Raw genomic sequence first — 23,200 nt, forward strand, 5'->3', positions numbered from 1 at the left:
TGATGAAAAATAAGTTTAGCTATCACAGCAGAGACTAAATGAGACTAGAATGTTCTGTGCTGGACTATAGGACGTTTAAAACCCATGATAGCTCGTCTCTCTGTGTATAATCTGTAAAAACTAGGGCTGTGAAATTATTAAAATTTTTAATCCAATTATTTTCAGGTTTCTGTGAATTAATCATGATTAATCACATACTGATGCCCCAGTCCCCTGTTGCCACTCACAAAACTTCAGTGATGGGGGGCAGACAGACAACGGGCAGCGAAGTCAGGCTGGACCGTTCTATGAACAAGAGGCACAAAAGTTAGAGTGCAGGAGTTTAAGATCTGTTACTTTGGTCCCTCATTTAAAATGTTCAGGGCTCAAGACGGCACCCCACATCCATGCTGCGACCAAGGCGACCTCCCGTATCACCTATGCCCAGAACCAGCCCTGCTTCATGTTCATCAGATATATTCATTTATCCTCTGACTGTGTTAAAGTGGGGACAAGTGCAGACTGGGTGGAATTGTGGAATATATTGGAAAGCTCATTCTGTGCATGATTTAAATGCATCAAAAAAGTCATTAATGGATCTTGTAATTTGATCATCATGTATTATTTTTCACAGCTCTAGTAAAAACACAAGGAAAGATTGGGTAGAGGGCAATCAAACACAGAGTCAGGATGGGCAGCCTCCTATCTGGACCTCTGACCATCTGCACCGGGGCCCCCCAGGGCTGTGTCCTCTCTCCCTGGCTCTTTTCCTTGTAAACCAACAACCTCACCTCCACCCACAGCTCAGTCTCCATCATCAAGTATGCAGATGATACCACCATAATTGGACTCATCACAAACAATAACAAACAACACTACCGTCAACAGATAGCCCAAACAACCACTTGGTGCCAAGACAATCATCTCCAACTTAATACAGCAAAAACTCAGGAAATCATAGTTAACTTTACCCACAATCCCACACCAAATACCCCTCTGCACATCCTGTCTGAACCCATCACGATCATTGACTCCTTCAAATTCCTCAATACACACATCTCCAATACACTCAAATGGAAACTCCACTCAGACCACACCTACAAGAAAGCCAACCGTTTATTCTTCCTCCGTCAGCTCAAAAAATTCAGAGTCAGACCCAACCTTCTCCTACAGTTTTACACCACCATCAGAGAAAGCATACTCACCTTTTCAATAATTGTCTGGTATGGTAATTTGGACTCACACTCATGCAAAAAACTACAGCGCATTGTCGATAAATCCTTCAAAATCATTGGTCAACCCCTCCCATCCATAGACACACTACATCACCGATGCATCACACAAAGAGCCTTCAAAATCACCTCGGACCCCTCCCATCCTCTCCATCACCTGTTCACTCTCATGCCCTCAGGGAGGCGCTACAGATCTCTGCCAACCAAATCAGTAAGATCCAAAAACAGTTCCATCCCGTCTGCCATAAGAACACTCAATCAAGCCAGGACTAAATATGCCTTCTGCTTTACTGTGTATGTCTAATGTTTTTGTCTGTTCTGTGATGACACAGTTGATGTGAGCGTCCTTTTCAAGTGCTGTACCAAAAGCAAATTCCACCAAATTGTTTGTGTGGTCATTAATGAAGATTCTGATTCTGATTCTGATCAAGGTATTTCATAATTTTCTTCAGTATAATGTAAAGTAAATAAAGTACTGAAAGTGCATTAACATGCATGTTTCGGATTAAACTTTTATCAACTAAATCTGGACTAAAATGTTTTTGAGTCAAAGGGACCTTCCAGGTTCATGCTGCAAGTGATCCCAGCATGCTTGGCAAACAGTGCATGAATCCTGAAGTGCACTAAGGGCAAACTTTTCTTGCTTCTGATGTGAAATTCCTCAATGAAATCAAATGCCAGTTTTCTGTCTATTACCTCTGCCAAGGAGGTTATGTGATCAGCAGGGTTTGTTAGTTTGATATTTTGTTTGTTTTTTAGCAACATAACCCAAAAAGGTATGGATGGATTTTCAGGAAATGTCACAAATAGCATAAGGAAGAACTGATTAGATTTTGGGAGTGATCCAGATCACCGTCTGGGTCCAGGAATTTTTTAAATGGTGACAAATATGAGTTATACTGCTGATATGAATGCCAGTGTATCAGCTGTAAATATAAGTAGTTTTGCCAGTATCTGCTGATATGTAACTTTTTAAGCTATCATCTGATACCAGAATTGTGCAGATAATATTGTGGATCTCTACATTTTTTTCTCTGTAAAGAGTGGTAATTTTGTGTCTTATGGATGAACTGGAGTAAATCAAGTATGCTGTCATAAAGTTAAAGCTCTAAGTGTGATTTTTGCCCCATTTTATTTTTATTAAGCTTTAATTAGATCTAGATGTATTCATTCTAATATCACAAAATCTTATATTAGATCATATAGACCTTGGAAACAGAAGTGAATTTATAATGATAAGATCCCTATCACATTAATGAGAAACATTTTAGAGCTCATTCCTTTAATTTATGAGAAAAGATGACTGGATTATTAGAATTAGTAGAGGATTGAAGAGAGATAGAATGTGAGATTGTAGGAGAGATATCATAAGGTCGAGATGAAAACAATACTCTGGTGCTCTGGGGAGAGGAAAAAAATAAACAGCTGATGAATGAAACTGCAGGACTGTCATGAAAGATATGGCGTGAAGGTGAAAGAGAGGGTAAAAAAGGAGCAAAAAACAAGTAAAGTCTAGCTTACATACTCTTAAAGTAAACACCCCATGCTCCTAATAGAATTTGCAAGAACATACAGCTGGGTTGACAATCTAATAAATCTTCAATGATGCCGTTTTAAATTATTAATGACTGCCAGTACTGATGGTGATGAAGATGGAGCCTTACAGATGCACCTACAGCGCTGCATGCTCTCTTGAGCACCTGATTTTTCAGTTGGTATGACAAGGCTTTATAGAAGAAGAAATCTGATGTAAAACTCTGGATGCAGACCTAGCCTGAGTTTGACGGCTGTAGGTGCAGATAGAGGAGGAGAGAGAGAGTGAGGGGGGAGGGAAAGAGAGTGAGATATATCAGTTGAGAGATGCCCAGGGGAGGCTGGAGACTGGAGCTCAGTCAATCCAGGAGCTGTTTAGTGATAATATGATGCACACTCACACATGGGAGATAAATATTTGGACATATGCTTAAATGCAAAGGCTGGTCTACGCAGGCACATAAGCATACACTCAACCATTGGGAAACCACACACAGCATCCCTATAAATCCTCACACACTGCATGAATAAATAAACAAACTCATGATTAAAAAAAAAATCCCAGTTTAAATGAAGTCCATGGTGTCCCAAAGGAGATTAAAAGGACAGAGATACTGTCTTGTATCAGCTACACAATCACTTCTACACCTAGCTGTGACTAAAAACCCATAAAATTAACCTGATTGTGTCTGATTAATGTGCACACTTTCACACTAACACTAGCACTGAAGTCACCCACAGGCAGGCTAAATCACAGATCATGTTTCCCATCTGTCAGCATCAACTTCTGAGCCGAAGTTATAAATAGTGTTTACACTTATCGTATAGCGCAGCTCTTGGCTCAGCACAGAGGGAGTCATAAGTCTCTCAGCAGGAACTTTTGTCTGTCTGGTGTTTCATCTGCTGCCCACTCAGCAGCGCTGCCCTTTCATTACCTTTCATCCGGAGGCTTCACTTCATCATCAATGCTTATTAGCAACATTAGCGCTGTAATCAGCTAGTTTCTCACTGAGCTGTCAGAAAAATACCCTGACAATGCAGTGTCACTGAGCTGTGTGTGCCTTCATGAATTTTTATTTGCATTACTCTGTGGTTAAAGAAAAAATATTACAAGACATCATAGTTAGAAAACTCAACAAAGAAAGGTGCATTAACACTCACTGGGAGTAGAGCATACGAGAGCGGACGATGAATTTGAAGATGTACTCCAGGGCCTTGAGGGTGCGGAAGATGGGCTCACACTGTTCCCCTCGACTGGAAACATCCAGGTACCTCTTCAACACCGACATCAGCTTCCTGAAAGAGAGTGACATAAAGAGAGGGAGAAATAAAAACATGGTCAGAATTGTTATCCCTTTCCTGATGTTCCACAGGTTGGAAAGTTAATCACCAACTCTATTTTTCACTTCCATAGAGCAGAAAGACAGAGTGCAACACAGTGAGAGTGAAAGAACCAGAGAGACGAAGACGGGCACAGGGGGCTGGAGGTGGAAAAATGGCAAAATAGTATTTCACACCTCAACAGATGTACCTTTCATACAACTCAGAGACATTTTTATTTGCCCTGAGATGCACTGTGAAAAAATCCTTCTCCAGCACATGCTCTCCCCAGAGGCGTCTTTAGACATGCATAAATATTCTGGTGTGTCAAAGCGGTGCAAGAGAGGTGTAGGTGGTGAGGAGTTCAGTTGAAGTTGATTACTAACTGTTATTACTTTGCCTGATCACCTTCTGAATTAGCTGTAAGGCTTGCAAATACTTCAATTCAACTTAAAAAAATAATGCAGGCCTTCAGATGGTCAAGAAATCTGGCTTCTATACATCAAGGATCATGTAAAAACTGCTTTAACGCTTACAAATCCTCCTTCACAAAAAAGTCTGAAGAAAATGAGCTCTAATCCTGCCATCAGGGTGGCCTTGAAAATACTGCCAACATTATTACTAAGTCTTCTTGGTTTTGTTTTAGTGCAAGGCAGCAGGATTTTTATTAGAGCAAAAAGATGGTTTAAAATAATGTGAGAGGGAGGGAAATAGTTTTACATAACAGCTTCTGGGCTGACAGGCATTAAGCTGCAGTGACCCTCTTAAAGAGGGTGAACACCAACACACTGGCAGAGCAGCTGAGGGATGGAGTGATGGAGGGGAGGCCGATAAAGAGATGGACTGAGACCAAACAGGAAAGAGGACGAGTGGTGTTGAGAAGAGGGGAGAGGCAGTAAATATTGGAAAATGAAGCTAAAAGAAGGAAAAAAGTGCCAGAGGAGTTTAATATGTTTTTAATTTCCTTATTGAAGCTTTGGCAATAAAAAACTACTTTTTCCTCCAGTGGCTGCTGAGTGAAATGGCAGAGTAGGAGGCAGACAGTCATGTTTTGGGAGCATGTCTGAGTGCTGTAGCTGGTACTCCATAGGGAGGAGGGTTAAAACTCTGGCTAGCTCATTGTACAGTAAAGTACTGTGATCCTGTCCAGTCAAGTACTCTTAACGCCTACGCTCACTTTGCTCTGGTGGCAGCTGGATCAGAGAAGTATCAACTTACCTAACATTTGACATTTGAGTGACATTTAAATTACTATAATAAGCTGAAGTACTATATATTTATTTTAGACTGCAGCATTTCTGACAGAATTAGTTAATAGATTCTTACTAGGAAGATCAATCCAAATGTTGCAAGTTTCTGGATCCATGCTTTAAGCTCTCCAGGAATCACCAAACAGTCTGTTTTCTTGGCTAAATGACAAAGCATTATTCAGATTATCTAATGGATTTAGATTATTTCATAATTCCAAAGAGGCAGGGAAACTGCCTCATAAATATCATACTATCCATTTAAATTTAAAAATACAAATAACACAACTAATATTTTTACTTAAAAGAACATCTGTATGTGTTTATTTAAGATCTGTTGACATAAAGTCCAGCTCTCACCTTATTCATCCCTGAGGTCAAACCTCAACCAGGCACTCAGCTGTAATCTGATGAACACCATCAATGAGCTACTAAAACCATTAAAAGCCAGTCATGCTCTAAAGCATTGGTTCCCAACCTGGGGTCCGGGACCCCCCAGGGGGGGCAGCAAAGATCTTTGGGGGGGCGCGAGGCTTTGTCTGATCTGAGGCTGCCAAAATTAGATTGGCAAATTTTTACTTAAACATGATAAAGCAGTTTTTAAGTATTTTATATAAAGATCTTTTGAGAAGAAACACATGCATAGGCCTTTTTGTATGGTCATTTAAGTGAAGCAATTAAAATCAGTGATGATTTTTGATGTCAGGATGTCACTTTTTCTTCTCTCTTGGGTCCTGGGGGCCCCCTGCTTTTCTTAAGTACATGTAAGGGGGGCTCCAAGGAAAAATGGTTGGGAAACACTGCTCTAAAGGTAGATTATATGCAATGTTTGCACTGCAACGTCTACACTTGAGAATAACTAAATCCCGGGCCACTTTTTCAGATGAAAACGTGACGTTTCAGTGCAAAGTTTTTAAGTTGTACATTTTGTGTTAAAATCTGCGTAGCATCTGCCCTCTTCAGGTTGAAACCATCTACTGCAAATGTTTTTTGTTTTTTTTTTTTGGGGGGGGGGTAAAAAATGAACTGGCTGATCTGCTTTTAAGTGACATATGTGGTGCCGTTTGTCAACACCACAGAGCTTAAAAGTTACCATCCATTTTTCCCCCGACTGTTTACTGTGCATAGCAGCAGATGGACAAAATATGTCAGAGATGTTGCTATGATACGCCAGGATTGTGGGTAATGTAGATCTGCTCGCTGAAATGTGCATGTTTTTCTTAAAACAAGGTTATTAACATGAAATTGTACCATCATTTCACACTGAGGTAGTTCGTGGTAAGTCTACCTTTAAGGGTAATGATTTTATGGCCAAAGATCCATTGTGGCTGATAAGGGACAGCAGGAAGAAATGAGATGGCGTATCCTTTCCATGACAAGGGCATTTTTTGAAATTCCAGAGTAGATGCATCTCCGGTGAAACTTTTGTGTTTAGTTCTTCTCTAATGAAAAAATGACAACTTTAATGTTTTAGTTTGCTTCCTGAGACAGGTGTTGTCGTATACAACAGGAAGAGACGCCTTTTATTCAAAGATAAATAACTTTTAAACCAAAAATCATATCCCCTTACTTGTTTTTCATTTGAAAGCCCTCCGTTGTGCTGTTCATATGATGCTATCCATGCCTTCACAGCTTGCCTGGAACTTGGGTGACTTTCTGGGATCTTTAAATCTACACTAGTAACTTTGATATTGACCAACGTTTTTATCCATTCATAGCCCATTTTGTAATTGTTCCCACAACTAGCAACTAAATGTCTGTTTGCAACCCAGAATATATTGAGACTGGGCTGTGATAACCAATAGCAGGCTGTTGCATCGTCATATCATGCTTTGCCGAACAGCGCATGCGTAAACACTTTGAAACTGGAGAAGAGAGCCTGGATTACTTGTAATGGAGAGAAAGAGACATAGAGTAGCTAATTCTGCTAATGCTTCTCACAAAGCATTTTGGAGTCGCTCACAGCGTTAATCATTAAGGCTACAGCTTCTCTCTGTTATCATGAGAAATTAATCTTACAAAACCTTGATTTACTGTTAAGTGAACACACATTAGGAGTGCAGTCTTATTATGAAAAACAGACCTGAACTGACCATCTTTTGTTACTGTTTTGATTAAGGGTCCCCTGGAGGTGAAATTTACATACAGAGCATTTTAGGTAAAGAAGCCTTTAGTGGACCCAATGAAGAGACTTTCCCTTTCTTAACCCTCAGATGTTCCAAGGACCATTTTCTATACATTCTGTTTTTCATTTTCATGCCATTTTGGCTGTGTTAAATGAATAAAGCTCAAATATGCCAGAGGATATTCATTTTTTAACACATTTTTTTTAACACAGTTAAATTAATTCGTTAAATTAGCCTCAAATGGCTAAGTTATGAAAAATTTGTCAGACAAAAACGGCCCCATTGAAAACCACTAAAAATGACATTTTTGATACCACATTTATCTCCACCTAAACTAATGCATTCCTTGATGCTAAGATTTAATTTTTTACTACTGGCCTTCAGTTTTTAATTTGTATATTAGTCAACCAGATGCTACTACTTTTTCCCCCATTCTAAGCATGCAAGAAAATCTCACATTTTTACTGTTTTTTAAAAGGGTACCTTGCTGCTGAAATTTTAGTCTGTACCACTTTTGATGTTGAATGATGGTGTGTGCGTGTGCAGGTGTGGTTGAGATGTGTGTGTGTGGGTGTGTGTGTGTGTGGGTGTGTGCGCATGGGTGTGTGTTTGCATGTGTGTGTCTCTTTCATGTCCAGCCTCAAGACACTCTGTGTTTATTCAATAATAAAAACAAGCTACAACAGTAAAAGGTTTTTCAATGTGGAAAAAAATATTAATTTATCATATTTTTACAGCATTTTTGGGAGGTGCCTGATTTCTGCCCAAAGGAACAAACAGTGAGTTGTTTTAAAAATCTGACACTACAGAAAAAAATAAAAATGCATGAAAATCTGTGTTGCTGCCAACCATTGTCCCATCTCACGACCTGATAATAATAATAAGCAAATACTAATTGAAATGTATTTTTTGGAAATGATTTTAGTTTTGGGGGTTTTTTTCAATGAAAAAAACAGTTGGGTTATGGAACCATACTGGCCTTTAAAGGGTTAAAATTTCCAAACTATAATTATTATTTGATATGTATATTTCAGGCTGAAGTCGTTTTACAAGACTGACTCGTTTAAGGTGTAAAACTAGAAAAGCACTCGGAGAGCGCAGACCTCTGCCATCAGCCCCATCTCTAACCTGACACACAAGATGGATTTGTTTCACACGTCCATCTGGGAAAGCTTCAATAGGAAACATTTGAGAAAAGGCAGAGGCTTTAAAAAAAACTTGGAGTGTGATTGGGTGAACCTTCTGTCACATCTCTACAGGGCAATCAGAGCAACAAAACACGTGACGTAGCCGCTATCAAGCTGCGCGTGCACAGCTACTGAGGAATAACGTGAAACATGGCGACTATAGACATGTAAGTACTCGACTTTTGTCGTTTTTGAAAAGAAAACATCTCACTGCTGTTCTTTGTTCTTCTTTTAACAAAGAAATGTTGGCAAGTTCTGATAAAACTGGCGCTTTAGCAGCATTCACGCTAATCTCTTCCTCCATAACTGCACCAGCTCTTGCTGCTGCTTGTTTAAGTCATGACTCTGCTGCGCCTGAAAGGACTGCCCCTCATCGCTGATTGGTCCTGTCACTTTCTAACCGGCCCCAAACAGTTCAGATGGGAACTTTGCAAGAAGAATTCACCAGTGAAAAAAAAAGGAAACGGGCATATCCATCTGCTTTGCAAGGTTACCCTATCTCCCAATAGTGAAGAATCCTCTAAAAAAATTCCTGGATCTGTTCCCATGTGCCCCCCACCACGGCATTTGTTGAAAATCCTTCCACAACTTTTTAAATTATGTTGCTAACAAACAAACAAACTAACAAACCCTGCCGATCACATAACCTCCTTGGCGGAGGTAAAAATATTAAGTTATCATATTTTTACAGCAGTTTTGGGGAGGGGTGGGTAACTGATTTCTGCCCAAAGGAACAAATTAACCCCTTAATACCTGTTGTTGCATATTTGATACATACTTTTATGATACCTCTATCTAATAATTATGCTCAATAAATTATTCAAAAAAACTTCTGAATACAATCTGATAAATGATAAAAAAATGCCCTCAAGTGGATTATCAGCTACCAAAAACACCTAATGAATAAAATGAGATACTTAAAATACAATTGTAAAATTTTATGGAAATTTGGATTTTTTTTAATTTCAGTAGAAATTTAAATGAACTACTCAGTTCAAGAAATTAGACTTTTCTGGCTATTATTTGTGTTTTCAGGCTTTAAGGGGTTAAGTTGAATTTTAAAGGATCTCTTGAGGGTTAAGACATTGGTGAAAACAGGGTGCTTAAGAAAAAGAACAAAGAAAATGAATGTTTTCCAGTTCAGTGAAAAACAAAAATAATTATTTTTAATCTCCTTACATTTTATCATCTTCCTTTCTGCTTCATTCAAATAATTGCATTTGTGTTCTTAGACTGTTTGCTGTCTAAAAATTGATACCATCAACTTATGTGCACCTGTCTGTCAGATTCACAGTCCATGTTTTGATGAAAAAAGATAAAGTAACTTTGTCATCATTAAACTTTGATACAACACATTTACAGTGATAGCAGCACTGCTTCCTGTCAATCAGGAAACTCTGACATAGTGTTATAGAACAGAATGAGTGGGAGTGGGCTGTGATCCAGAGAGTGACCTACTTGTATGCCAGAGTAGCACTGAAATGCTGCTTGATGTAGGCCTCCAACACAGTGTTGAAGTGCTGGAACTTTCTGTCAGCGATCAGACCTATGATGTATATCTGTCAGCCAGAGGGTGGAAACAGAAACATGGCAGCTTGTTTACATGGCAACAGACACTCATCAGATGAATAGTTATGTACAACCTTCTGATGGACATGTTTATTTGGAAATAAATGGACAGGCAGTTGATACAAACACGACCAGCCTGTCAGCAGCATTTGTTGAGAAGGTGCACACACACACAGGCACTCTCACCAAGGCATCAAACACAAGGATGTCGTAGTCATCAGTCTGAGAGTGCTCCATCATGATGTTGAACAAGGCATCCAGAGTGTCCTGCAGAAACTGCACAAAAACACACAAAAGAGATGCCCTGTTAGAGTGCACTCATATCAGTCTATGCGCTTGTGCAAGGACACACTTGTATTCTTGCTACTGACCTTCACCACCTCCTCTCCATCGATGATTTTCAGTTTCTCCAGGTTTTCTTTGAGGAGTTCAGGTCGAGTCCTCCACTTGAGCAGACCCAGGAGGCCAACTGAAGACAAGGCATACAGAGAGCATTATGCAGTTACCTGGTTTGCATTCACATATTGATTTGCTTGAAATTAAACCAGAGCAGGGGTGCTGAAAAGAACAATCTTAGATCATGAAGAAATAGTATCAGTGAGGAATCTGGAGAATCGTATTCTACTTGAGTAGATCTACATTCACTCACCCCCTCTGCTTCCCATCAAAGTGGGGATTCATGGCTGAAAATGAAACTGAAACTTAAGATTACCTCCTTGAAAAAAGAGCTTTAGCTTTCTCATATGGATCTGCTTCATGTTTTTCTAAACTCTCAGGGAGATTCAGAGCTTGGTCATTATTTAAAAATGTTCAAGACTGCATTATCCTTGATTTTAATGCATTTATTTACATGCATGCTGCGAGAGTCTGCAGCTCTCTTTCACTTGTTCAGTCTGCATCAGGCAGGTGTGTGACACTAGCTTCATTGTTCCATGTCCATTAATAAACCACAATGGCCGTCTGAGACCCACGCCTAAGCAGCGCCACCGAGGAACTTACACTCCCATTGATTACTATCGTGTTCAAAATTTCGAAGTCTGAGAAAAACCAAACGGGTGCATGGATCATCACCAAAATCTAATCAATTCTTCCCTGTCACTATCCCAATATTCCCTGAAAGTTTGGTGAAGATCTGACTTTCCGTTCTCGAGTTATCTTATACACATACAAACAAAGAAACAAACAAAGAAACGAACAAATATACAGAACCCTTTACATAACCCCCCGCCAATTTCATCGGCGTGGGTAATGATTTTCCAACTCCTTTATGAATAAAAATCAAGATTATATTACAATAAGAGAAGGTTACATCTTCACTGCACAACCATGTATCACAGAAATATTTTCAGGGTTATGCTTAGATTTGCTCATTTAATCATTCTTACCGGTCTAAAAACAAAAGTGATGTAATTCTGTCATATAATATTGCTTATGAACAGGCTACTTGTATTAAGCTACAGTTGTATAATTTGTTCCTATATTCCACAATTTACTATATATCTCACTGTGTAAAAATGTACCTGATGATGAACACAAAACTAGATTTAAAAAAAGGACCCACAACAAAATAATAACTTTATTATAGCAAATAAAGGGAGATAAAAATGTTTGGTGCTTAAAATATTTGAGGAGTAGACCTACAGACCCCCCCCCCCCTTACCTGGTGGTGCCAAGGTGTCAAATATTAAAATATTGCATGCTTTGAATGACAGGTTGTTGCAGATGAAAATAATAAACAATAGAGTTTCGTTTTAAACTCAGTATTTGTGCATTTAAAACGTTTTATCAGAATTTTCTCTTTTTTGGACAGTTACTTAGAATTGGCTTTAAAAAGCAGAAAAAGAAAAGCATGAACAAGAATTGCGATAAAATTGAGATCTTGATCCATTCATAGAAAATAGTGATCTGATTTTTTTTCCATATCCCTCGCCCCTAAAGCAGAGCAGACCTTTTTACTTTTGTTCTTTCTGGCTATGAATGTCTGAAATGAGTACGTTTGAGTACTCAGAACACAGAAACTGTTTAACATTATTAACTTTGAAATGAAAAAAAAAACATGAAATCATGAGTGTCAAAGAGAGGTTGTGACATATTATCATATCTCTTGCAATGTAAATTGATTATTAAATTCTAGGGTACTATTTCTTAAGAACTTAGGAGCATTTGTCAGGTGACAATTTCATTCTTGGCCTTTCCTTTGAGAATACATTTTTTTTTTTAATATATATTAGGCAAAGTGTGGGAACGAAACAGGTGACATAAGTGCTATACAAGACAAAACAGAGCATAAGAACATAAAGTGTTAAAGGACAATGAACACAAATTCAGGGTACTGAGATGTTAACTAGATTAGTTTTAAATGAATGCAGACATCAAAACAAAGACAAAACATGTACCAACAGAGAGGTGATAATTATCAATTGAGATGAGAGGAAAAGAAATGAAGAAAAAAATAACAAAGGACAAAGAAGGGAAGAGAGCTGGAGAAGGAAGGCAAAAGAGAAATAATGGGGAAGAGGGAAAGACAGGTAGTTTTATTTTCTGGCATTGAGAGGAAAAGTTTTTATGTGATGTGTGAGTTTCATGAGCAGAGGTATACTGCCCATAATATACGGTTAAGGAAGAGAGAAGGGGGACTCAAAGGATGAATCTTTTGGGGAGCAGCCACTTCCCCAGTTCGAAGGGTGGGTGGTACCATTGTGACCCAGTCGTTCTAAGATTTGCACAATAGAGGGGGCACCAGACCCAGGGGAGGTAGCTCCCCCTCAAAGCAGCACGAGCAGTTATTATTGTTGTAGGTTTTTTTGGGTCTGTTGGTAATTGGAAACTGGCAGGACTGAAGAATATTTTCTGACATGGAAGTACAAAAATTGTGTAAAAAATGTAATGTTCATTTATCAGGTTTCATAAAATAGAAATCATTTTTTATTTATTTGATATTCAAATAAATTCTTTTGTTTTTCAGGTTAATCATTGAGGGAGAGGCAGAAATATTGCAGTGAATTATCAGGGGATGGTTTGTCACATATAAAGTTCCTGTTCCTCGGCTAAAAGAGACTTCCAGCTGAACATCCACATCCACAGTGTCTGTCATTAATTCTGCTCCAGTTTGACACGGGGCAGATTGGCATGTCTCTGTAGAGCTGCCCGCTTGAAGCTCACTGCTTTCCCTGTCCAATAATTTCTGACTCACCAAGCCAAGCTGCACATCTGGTGGATGGCCCCGAACAACACTGTGTGCCTGCGAGCCTTCAGCCTTTGTGTGTGTCTATGTAGTGTATGTGTCTGTCTGTGTGTCTAAGTGTGTATCTATAGTACAGGTGATTAATACTGCAGGATGATATTCATTATAGTGATGGACTGGCTTCCTCAGTAACAGCTGTTACTCTGCACCTGAGCCTGATGCACCATGCTGTCTAGATAGAAAGTGTGTGTTTGAGTTTGTAGATGTAGATGTGCACTTTGGTGTGAGTGTTTGCCAGTATGGCTGCTTGCCAGAGTGTGTTGGACAAAATGGCGACGTTCCCCAGCAATTAAACCTATGTACACACAAATTGTTCCCCATCCTTTGCTGACTAACCTATGGGTTTAGCCACACACAGACACACTGTTCTAGCACGGTTAACCTAATTAACATACTGTTGGCTCACTGTTAATAGGCTGGCGGTCTTTTTTACCCTCACCCTAACCTCAGCCCTCAGATTTCGTAATCCTGACTCTTTATTTTTAGCCCTACACCTAAAAATAATTAATGAGGCTTGAAAGGATAACAACTGATAATGAAGAACACATCATCGGGCTCTTTGCTGATGATGTGATCTGTTATTTAGAGGATCCAGACACATGCATCCCTGTATGAATGGATCTACTTGAGATGTTTGGCTTTGATTCGGGATACAGGCTGAATTTAGCTAAAACACAGATATTAACATCAAATTACCTCCCATCCAAAATTATACAACAAATCATAACCTGAATTGGAATTTAACAAAAATGAAATATCTTGGGGTCATCTTAACAAAAGGAATAGATAAACTGTATAGAGCAAGTTACATCAAAGTGGATCAGGACAAAGTTATTTCAAGGTTTATATGGAATGGACAGAGGCCAAGAGTTAAATTTAAAATATTACAAATGGGAACACACAGGAGGTATGGCACTGCCAAACCTTAAGGAGTTTCACCATGCAGCAAAAATTAAACAGTAGTTTATTGGTATCCAGAGGACTATGAAGCAAAATGGAAGAATTTAGAAACATATGTACAAGGAAGGGAAATTCAAAGCCTTGCTGAAGACATCAAAACTAATTAAATTGCTGTCACTCGGTTTACTCTGGCATTATGGTTTAAATGGATATACAAAAACAAACTTGAGAAAGAGCTCAGACTGCTTAGATGGATAGTCAATGACAGGCATTTTATCCTAAACACCTTAGACCAAAGGTCCAAACAGTGGATACCAAATGGTGTAATGGTGTAAGCGTTATATACACTAATTAAAGAAAAGACTTTCATGAGTTTCCAGGAGCTGAACCAAAGATATTTGTTAAACAACCAGGACCTCTTTAGATTCTTGCAGTTAAGAGACTTTTGTGAAAGAGAGATAAAACACAGCATATATCTAAATAAAAATGGAATCATTCGAACCATAATACACAGTAAAAACTGGAGTGTTAATTTCTCAGAGTTAGGTTGATTTAACTCCCTAAGTGTAATTTTAACTCCACCCTGAGCTAAGTGGTCTTCAGTGTTGGAGTTGTTTGACAGTGTTGATCCCATCAACACTGCAGAGAGTCAACTGATATAAGCTCCACCTACTTTCATCTCAAAATTTGAATAATTTTCCCATGATGCCCTCATGCAGAATGTTTATATGTGTTTTAGATGTTTTAAATCGTGTTTGGATATTTTTAGATGATGCCTATTGTACAGTAATCATTGCTTGAAGTCCTTTGTTCATGTTTCTGGTGGATTGTTGAAGATTTGTAAGTTTTTAAACTTTCCACTATGAGTGAAATTGTTTACTGAGTAAGTGACTTCCTGCCTGTGGCTGCAAAGTGTTGTGTATGTGTTAAGCAACAGGAGCTGCATAAGTCAGCAAAGTGCAAGTGTTCATTGCTTACCGTAGGTCACAACTGTGTAACAGCCTTGTTTAACTGTCTGAGTAATACACTTAGGCAATTATTGATTATGCTATTAATCAATCTGCTGGAACACAACAGAAAAGAATGATTTTACTAAGGTGTTAAAAAACACCTTCATGTGTTGAAAAGTAATACTTAAATGCTACGATGTATCACTATTGGAGAACTACATAAACTCAGCATAGGTGTTAAATTTAACACTATGGGAGTTGAATTACCACTGACATAAAGTTGATTTGTTATTACAGAAGAATAGATAACCAACACAACTGGGAGTAATTTTAACACTCTTTAGAGTTGATTAACATGTAGTGTTAAGTTCTATTAACACTGTACAGTGTTAGCCAGTGTTCCTCTTTAACTCAATTTTGAGTTAATTTTACTCTGAAATTTTAACACTGTGGAAAGAGTTAATTTAACACCAATTCTGGTTAGGACCAAATACACTTGGACACAGTGTTAAATTTAACTCTTTAAGTGTTGATTTAACACTGCAAAATTTGCTGTGTAGGTGGGTATAATTCAAAGAAATTCAGAATAATATCTACATTATATCAACACCTAATGGAGAGAGGAGGATATATGCTGTGTATAAACAGAAATAGGAAAACGTTGCCAGATTGGGCAGTTTTCCGCCCAATTGGGTGGTTTTCTGACCATTTGTGCGGGTAAAAATGGGCTTGGGCGGGTTGATATGATTTGGGCTGGTTTTCCTTAAGTTAGGCGGGTTTTTAACTGCATCTTAACAGACTGGTCTACATCCTTAATTGTTTTGTTTAGTTAAGTAAAATGACAGCTATGACAGTAAGTGAGTTCTCCTTGATTCCAGTGAACGTATCAAACTTACTGCAGTGCTTCTGAAGCCTGTCAGTCACTCTGAGTATCCTGTAGAGTTCAATGGAAGAAGCCGTGATGTCATTGGGAGAGAGCGCGCACAAGCGAGGGATAGTTGTGTGCAGTTTCTTGTGTTTTTATGTGTGTGCGTGCATGTCTGCAAGAGAGCTAAACTCTCAGAGACCGATAAAGACGGCAAATTTTGTTGTTTTTGGCATTGGCTACGGCCCACAGTAGCCTGCACTGAGTTAGCAAAAGCTTATACAAAGCTGGAAAATGTCCTGTTGTATAGGAAGAGTGGGAGTCCTGATAAAGTAAACAAAAAGTCGAACACTGCAGTATTATACATTACAGCTAGCAAAACATTCTGGTGAGAGGAGTTATGAATTAGCCACATGCATGTAAATAAATGCATTAAATGTGTTGCACACCCAACTGCCACATACACTGATGTAGACAGCTGTTATGATCAGATGTTTCTGTGCTCTTCATCGGTGTGTTAAAGGAGCAATTCCAGCATCTAAAGGTGAACTAATACAATCATGTCTGTCACCTGTAAATTATAATAATTGTGATAAGTCTGTTTATCTCTCTGAAAGTGGAATGTGTGTATAATCCTAACCAGTTGCTGTATTGATGATATGAAATATACAGATTAATTCTGTTATGTTTTTGAGCTTCGTAAGATCTGCCGTTTTTGGAGGAATAGAGATGCAGGTGGTGGTCATGCACCTGAAATCAGTATGTTGTGATGGTTGACTGTTGTTGCTTGTCGTTATAGGAGTTATTTTTGGTGTACTTAAGCTGTCAGTGGACTTTTATGGAGTTTTGTACCTTCGTCAAAAGAAAAAGCACTAAATATTGATTACTAGGCAGTTTTTTGTGCATTCTGGCGGTTTTTGGACAGAATTTGGGCTGGAAACTATCAGCTGTATCTGGCAACACTGGGCACGGATGCGGTAGACATCAAAATGGCTGATTTTGAGGAGCTTTTGGTGACAGAAGTCAGAAAATATAAACACCTGTATGATTCTTCTTCAAAAGATCCCAGAGACTGCCAGATGATCGAAAATTCCTGGATAGAAATATCAAAAACAGTAGGAAAAGAAGAAGAATGGTGTCGGAAGTCATGGAAAAATCTGAGAGATTTGTGAAAGCAAAAAAGAAAAATGGAAGAAGTGGTGACCCTGGAGGAGACTGGCAAGTCCCTCCTATAGTGGAAGAACTCTTGTACAAGAATATTGTACTCCCCCTTGTCCTTCCTCTCTTTATTAGTGGCCGTATGGACCTTCTCCTCTCTCTTTTATGCTGTAACAACAACAGTAAACACAGCAGCTCCTCTTTCGTGGTTCTCCATGATGTAAACAGCAAATCTTCCTCTATGACTTGCATTAAACACAGTACAGGCATGATTCTTGAAGACACTGCCCCCTAGCTTTTTGGAGAATACTAGTTTATGACGAAGAGGAAGCCGGCACTAGGTCTAAATGCACCAGACGTTCCCGCATCATGATTCCACATCAGTTTTTGTCTATGCGGCCGTCTGCGCGGAAAGCATAACCGAGCCTTAAGAATTGTGGGGTTTTGGGAAAGTTTTCCATCAATTATAAAAAAAAAAAACTGCGCTATGTTATACCTATGACATGTTGGGTATTCTACTTTGGTATCATTACAGGAGATTTTGTTTTAAGACAGGATAGATATTCATTGAAAATCCTGTTAGCAGCCAGTAGAAAGCCATCATAAGGATATGGTATAAATCTGACCCACCAACACAAGAAGAAGGAAGAAGGTTAAAAATTGTCAAGGAGATATTTGCCATGGAACAGCAGAGCTGTAGACTGAGGACTCAATGTCGAGAAAAATGGAAGAAATGGGCGATGTTTACATCACAATGACATAAGGACTGAGTTACTTATCAAATCACAGTAACAATCATTTTAGAGACAAGGCAATCCAGAACTCATGTTCTTTTTTTGTTGTTACTACTGTAACTTTGTTATACAAAAATAACATTTAAAAAACAAATCACTGATGAGGTCAGAAAAAGATAACAAATGTTTTCCTTCCCCTTTTCTAGGTTTTCTGAGGGGAGATATTGATTTTCTTTCTCAACATTTTGCCAAAAAGGTACAAACATTGAGTGTGCTTATAGACATAAACAGAAAAATCAATCTGGTAGATTTGTCTGTGTCTGATTTCACTGCCAATAATGATTCATTGGTTTGGCTTGGCTCTATAACTCTGTTGAAAGAGTGTTTTATTTAGCATGTCAGGTTTAATTTTAAACAGCCTTATGATTATTTTTTCCTTTGTCCTCACACAACTCTAAAAGCTTATGTAGAATGCCTGTTTCAGACTGGGTGCAGGTTTGCAGCATGTGTCAGCTCCAGCTGAATCTATCATGACTTCATATCAGGCGTCTCCCAGCTGTCACTGCCATTCATACGGTTTACAACAATAAATCTCCCTACAACTGACTCTATGTATTGTATAACTGACCCAGAGAAAATTCAGAATAAAGGCATTCTGATGAGTTTCACCGTATAAATGCTAAACCACTTTTACTTAGAAAAGCACAAACCATAAGTGTCCTTCTACTGTGTTTATCTTCTCTGTTACATAGCCTATTCCACTGATGCAGAAGCAGAAACTTAGAGAAACTTAATTAGTCGGAGACATTTTAGCTTGTAGTCTTCATCAGGGTCATCTAGAAACACACTGCAAACGTACATGGTATGCTATTAAAAAACAAGACTAATGCTGTAATAACATTTAATGAACATAAAACCCTGCTGCATTCAGGTCCTCCTCTGATCAAAGCAGTCTAGTAGGTCATATTCAGACAGTCGACTTAGAGCCTCTGTCATTCTTTCCTTAACTTCTGACACAGACTCAAAACATGTTCCTTTGAGCACAGATTTGATTCCAGGGAAAAAGTCACACGGTGCTAGATCAGGCAAATATAGAGGGTGATCAAACACTGTGATTCATTTCGGGGAAAGAAACTGCTTTAAGAGAGTTCAGTGTGAGATGGCACATAGCCTTGATAAGGAAATGAAGAATGAAAACATTTTTTCACAGTTGTGGTCTCTTCTTGCAGTTTTTCTCCAACCTGTTTGTAATTAGGGATAAGTATCGAAATCTGGTACCGACACACCCGATACCTACTGAACCAAATTACAACCCAGATATCGATGCTTCATTTTGATGCACTGCCATCCTAAATATACGGCAGGAAAATTGTTATGGAAATTGTGTGAACTATTTAAGTTACAACAGTTTCCTTTTCTTATCCGATATTCAACTGGCATATTATAAAGATATTTTGTTAAATCATTTATGATTTATCAATGGGGACCAATTCTGCTATTATTTTTATACTGAGTCATTGATCAGTTTGGATGATTTGCTCAATTTGTTATATGTTTTTAAAAAGTTTTTGATGTGCATGGGTTTCCCAAAACGTTCGTCATGGACATCGTCCCTGCTTTGACAAAATCTTCTGTGCCATTCAAACAGACATGCATGTGAAATACAGAGTTCCCCAATTCACCTCAGTTAATGTACCAAAAGATTCAGCTGGTGTTTTGTTCGGTTTCACCAAAACTTTTAGGTAAATGCCTTGATAAACGTTTAAGCTAATCATTTTCCTATGCCTTAGCAAAAACAGGTTAACTTCAATCAGTAGCTAGCAGTGAACTAAAGATGTCACTTACTGGAAACTTACAGCAGTTGTGCTTGAATACTCAGCCTTTTAGAGCTGACAGCTTCCACTTGATAAGAAAGGCTGTTTGTATTGAAGTGGCGCTGCTGAGTGTCTCTGCTCTGCCCTCCCTCACAGCATCAACTCCCAGCAAATAGGCTGCGTAGTATCATCTCCTTTTACAATCTCCTTAAAGTGTTCACTCTCACCTCCGTAAATAAACGCTGCATGCTGTCTGCTTTATGCTCGTAAAAAAAAACAAACAAACAAAAAAAAAAAACAATGTATTAATGCTTCAAAAGGCTTATGCTAATTTTAGGATCATTTAGACTACCAAACAGGTGCAGGAAGGAACCTGTATGGTTTAAACTGATCCCCGATGAGGTGATTAAAAAAAAAAAAAAAAAAAAAAAATTTACCTGAATGACCAATCGAATGATTGGTGCCTGGGTGCGATTTTGGATGACCAAGCATTTCTTCGGTTGACTACAGGCCTACAACCTTTAATATATAACACTGGGTGTGACTGTGAACCACATGGTTTTATTCTCAGTGTCATTATTTAAAGGTTACATATTTTAACCTTTCAAGGCAAGTTTGTATTGCTCTCAGAGGTCCCCAAAACATGCCTGTGAAGTTTGTCACTGGGAAAACACTCCAGTATTGGATTTTTTGCATGTCTAAAAACCCCTGTGTTTTAGCCCTGCTCAAAACAAGCTGTTTCTGTGTCTGTGGCTTTAAATGTTAATGAGCTATCTGACTCCGACCCTCTCAGGAAATGGTTGTGACTTAATGGATGTGGCTCTCCTGATCCTCCTCTCAGCTGCTGGCTAAGAGGAGGATCAGGAGAGGAAGGCAGAACTTTCTTCCAAGCAAGGAGGGCTAACTGAACCTGGGGATGGTGCGAACTCCCCACATGACATCATGAGCAGAAATTCTGAGAATGTCTTAGCACACATTTTCTGAAAAGTGGAGAAAGAGGTGTGTGTGTGTGTGTGTGTGTGTGTGTGGGGGGGGGGGTTCTGATTCACATATTTTTGTTAGAAAAGCCTGAAAATGTGTATTTTGCATAATATGTGACCTTTAATAGCCATACCTCGTATTCTAATGATGTGGACAGCATTAAAGCCCTGACCTGTTAACATGCAAGCCAAAATAAAAACAAGCCATGATGCTGCCAAGACGTGCATTTCATGTGCCCAGTCTCAAACAGGCTTTTAAGTTTAAATGGATAAGTGTATTTTGTACTGCAAGTCTTTGGGGTAACTTTATGTCACCACAAAGTGGTTTTGTGGACACTGTACATAGAAAAATGCACATTTACTTACCGTTCTGGGTAAGTTTGGTGGAGCAGACCAGGGTTGAGATACAGAAGCTGTCTCTGGAGCTGATTGACAGGCCTCCTCCACTCCCTGACATATTGCTGGAGCTGCGGCTCAGCCCTGCAACCTTGTGGGGGTCACCATGGTGATGGCGGGTAGAGGGCAATGACAAGTAGCAGTTCACATCTTCCATGCGCTTGCTGTCACCCTGAGAGAACAGTTTTTAGGGAGTTATTTTTTAAAAAAATAACGTACGGCAGTGAATCTAAAATGCTCATGATGGCTGAGATGTTTTCTTTGTCTCATAGCGGCATGGGACAACATTTTTCCCTTTGATAGTCAAAATGTCAAAATAGGAGGAGAGGACAGAGAGGTATTGGAGATTGCAGTGATTTATCAGACCAGCACAGAGGGGAAAAAAAGACAAACACTGACTGAAGTTGCAAGTTCCACTGCAAAAATTCTGAGATCACTGAGCCTGATGTATGTCTACCAAACCCAATTTCAGTTTGTAAACAACAAAACAAACAAAAACATAAACTGTTAAGGATTATTTGTTACAAACAGCTGAGAAGATAAAAAGCAGGTGTAAGAGTGAAAAAGAGAATGTTCTGTTTCTGTGCAGGGTTCATTTTGGTAGTCATTTCAAATTTTAGTCTTGAGATGAATATTTTTAAGTCACATTTTAATCATTTTTTAACTTTTATAGTTTAAGTCTATTTTTAGTTGACACATTTTAAAACATTCTGGTCCAGTTTAAGTCAATAAGTCCTAACATTTTTGTCTTTACTTAAAGTCAAAGCATTTTGTTTTTCATCAAACTAATTTTATTAACCACAAAATACACCACAAAACACAAGAATGCTTCTAAAATAACTTGTACCATTTACCTCTTATAAAACAAGCATTTTTCTCCTTCAAACAGTAATTTTTTCATGCTTCTTCCGCCAATTCAAGCACAAACATGTGTCAGCATGCCACTAGCAGCAGCATGAGTTCTTTTTTTCAAGCAGTTGAAAGTACCACAGTTTAGCTTGTTGTTGTCTTGTCTTCCTCATTTTTCAGCATATTTTCACTGAGAAATTAACGCTTCTCTACCTTTTGGCTAAGATCAAGTGAAGCATCTGCTTCTAGCAGTTTTATATCTGATAACACCCCTACCGTGGAATGTATATTAAACAGATTTTTGAACCCTGGAGATGGCAGAGGGGCTTGCTCTGTCCACTTCATGCATTGACCTGGTATTGCAGTAACCTCGGAGAGTGGTGCAGCCTTCCCTTTAATTGCCCCCTGGGGCCAAATAAAGATTTTTGAATTGAACTGATCTGTTTCAGCGGTTATTCTTAAATAAACATTCCCTAAGATATAACTCCACAGTCTCAGGCCATGGATTTATTCAGTCCTGTATAAACCTGCCCTCTCAAATGCCAGCCCAGTAAGTAAGAATGAGCGAGTGGAAAAGATGAGGTTAGGGACTCAAGCCACGAGTGGTACTGACATAAAGAGGGGCGTAGGGATAACAAGAGATAATCGAGAAAGAGGGCACAGGGGGACCATCCATTTGGTCTTTTGAGTGAATCATGAGTAATTAATCTTCATTGCGTTTGGCGTTTAATCAATAAGAGGATTCAATCTTAGCCCTGACTGGTTTGGCAGGAAATCTATTTGGCTTCAGTCAACCTGTCTGGGTGGCCATAATCTCCAGTTCAGACCCGCTATATGATCAAGTCTGCATGGACTCTTTCACTATTACTGTATGAACTAAATTTGTGTGTGTTTTTTTCTAAACAGAATCATGACATAAATGGTTTGGCTTTAGCAGCTCAAGAGTTTAAATAAAAGCTCTGACTTTTTTATGAACACAAAAGGCACTGTTTGATAGAAGAGCATATTTTGGATTGGCTCTTTACTGTGACAAGACCATCAATCATCTTTTTTGAAATGCCACTCAAATGCAGGGATTATTTTGGCAAGAAAGAAGTGCTCTACAACAAGGATTCAA

The 23,200-nt window shown here is 38.8% G+C and overlaps 1 protein-coding gene and 1 non-coding gene across 3 annotated transcripts in view; one reads left to right on the top strand and one right to left on the bottom strand.

Annotated features, from left to right (window-relative positions):
- Window positions 1–23,200, bottom strand: part of LOC121515909 (dedicator of cytokinesis protein 2-like) — a 247,197-nt gene that overhangs the window by 149,099 nt on the left and 74,898 nt on the right. For both annotated transcript variants that reach the window (XM_041796853.1, XM_041796854.1), the window contains 5 exons: window positions 21,205–21,406; window positions 10,565–10,662; window positions 10,380–10,469; window positions 10,083–10,183; window positions 3,906–4,040 (listed from right to left, as the gene is read on the bottom strand). In XM_041796853.1, coding sequence (XP_041652787.1) covers window positions 3,906–4,040; window positions 10,083–10,183; window positions 10,380–10,469; window positions 10,565–10,662; window positions 21,205–21,406 — 626 coding nt within the window. The remainder of the gene's footprint in view (window positions 1–3,905; window positions 4,041–10,082; window positions 10,184–10,379; window positions 10,470–10,564; window positions 10,663–21,204; window positions 21,407–23,200) is intronic.
- Window positions 22,284–22,474, top strand: LOC121516875. The gene has a single exon (XR_005992518.1). It is a non-coding gene; the product is annotated as a U2 spliceosomal RNA (small nuclear RNA).

This window comes from Cheilinus undulatus, linkage group 10 (assembly GCF_018320785.1).
Source record: "Cheilinus undulatus linkage group 10, ASM1832078v1, whole genome shotgun sequence".
Lineage (NCBI taxonomy): Eukaryota > Metazoa > Chordata > Actinopteri > Labriformes > Labridae > Cheilinus > Cheilinus undulatus.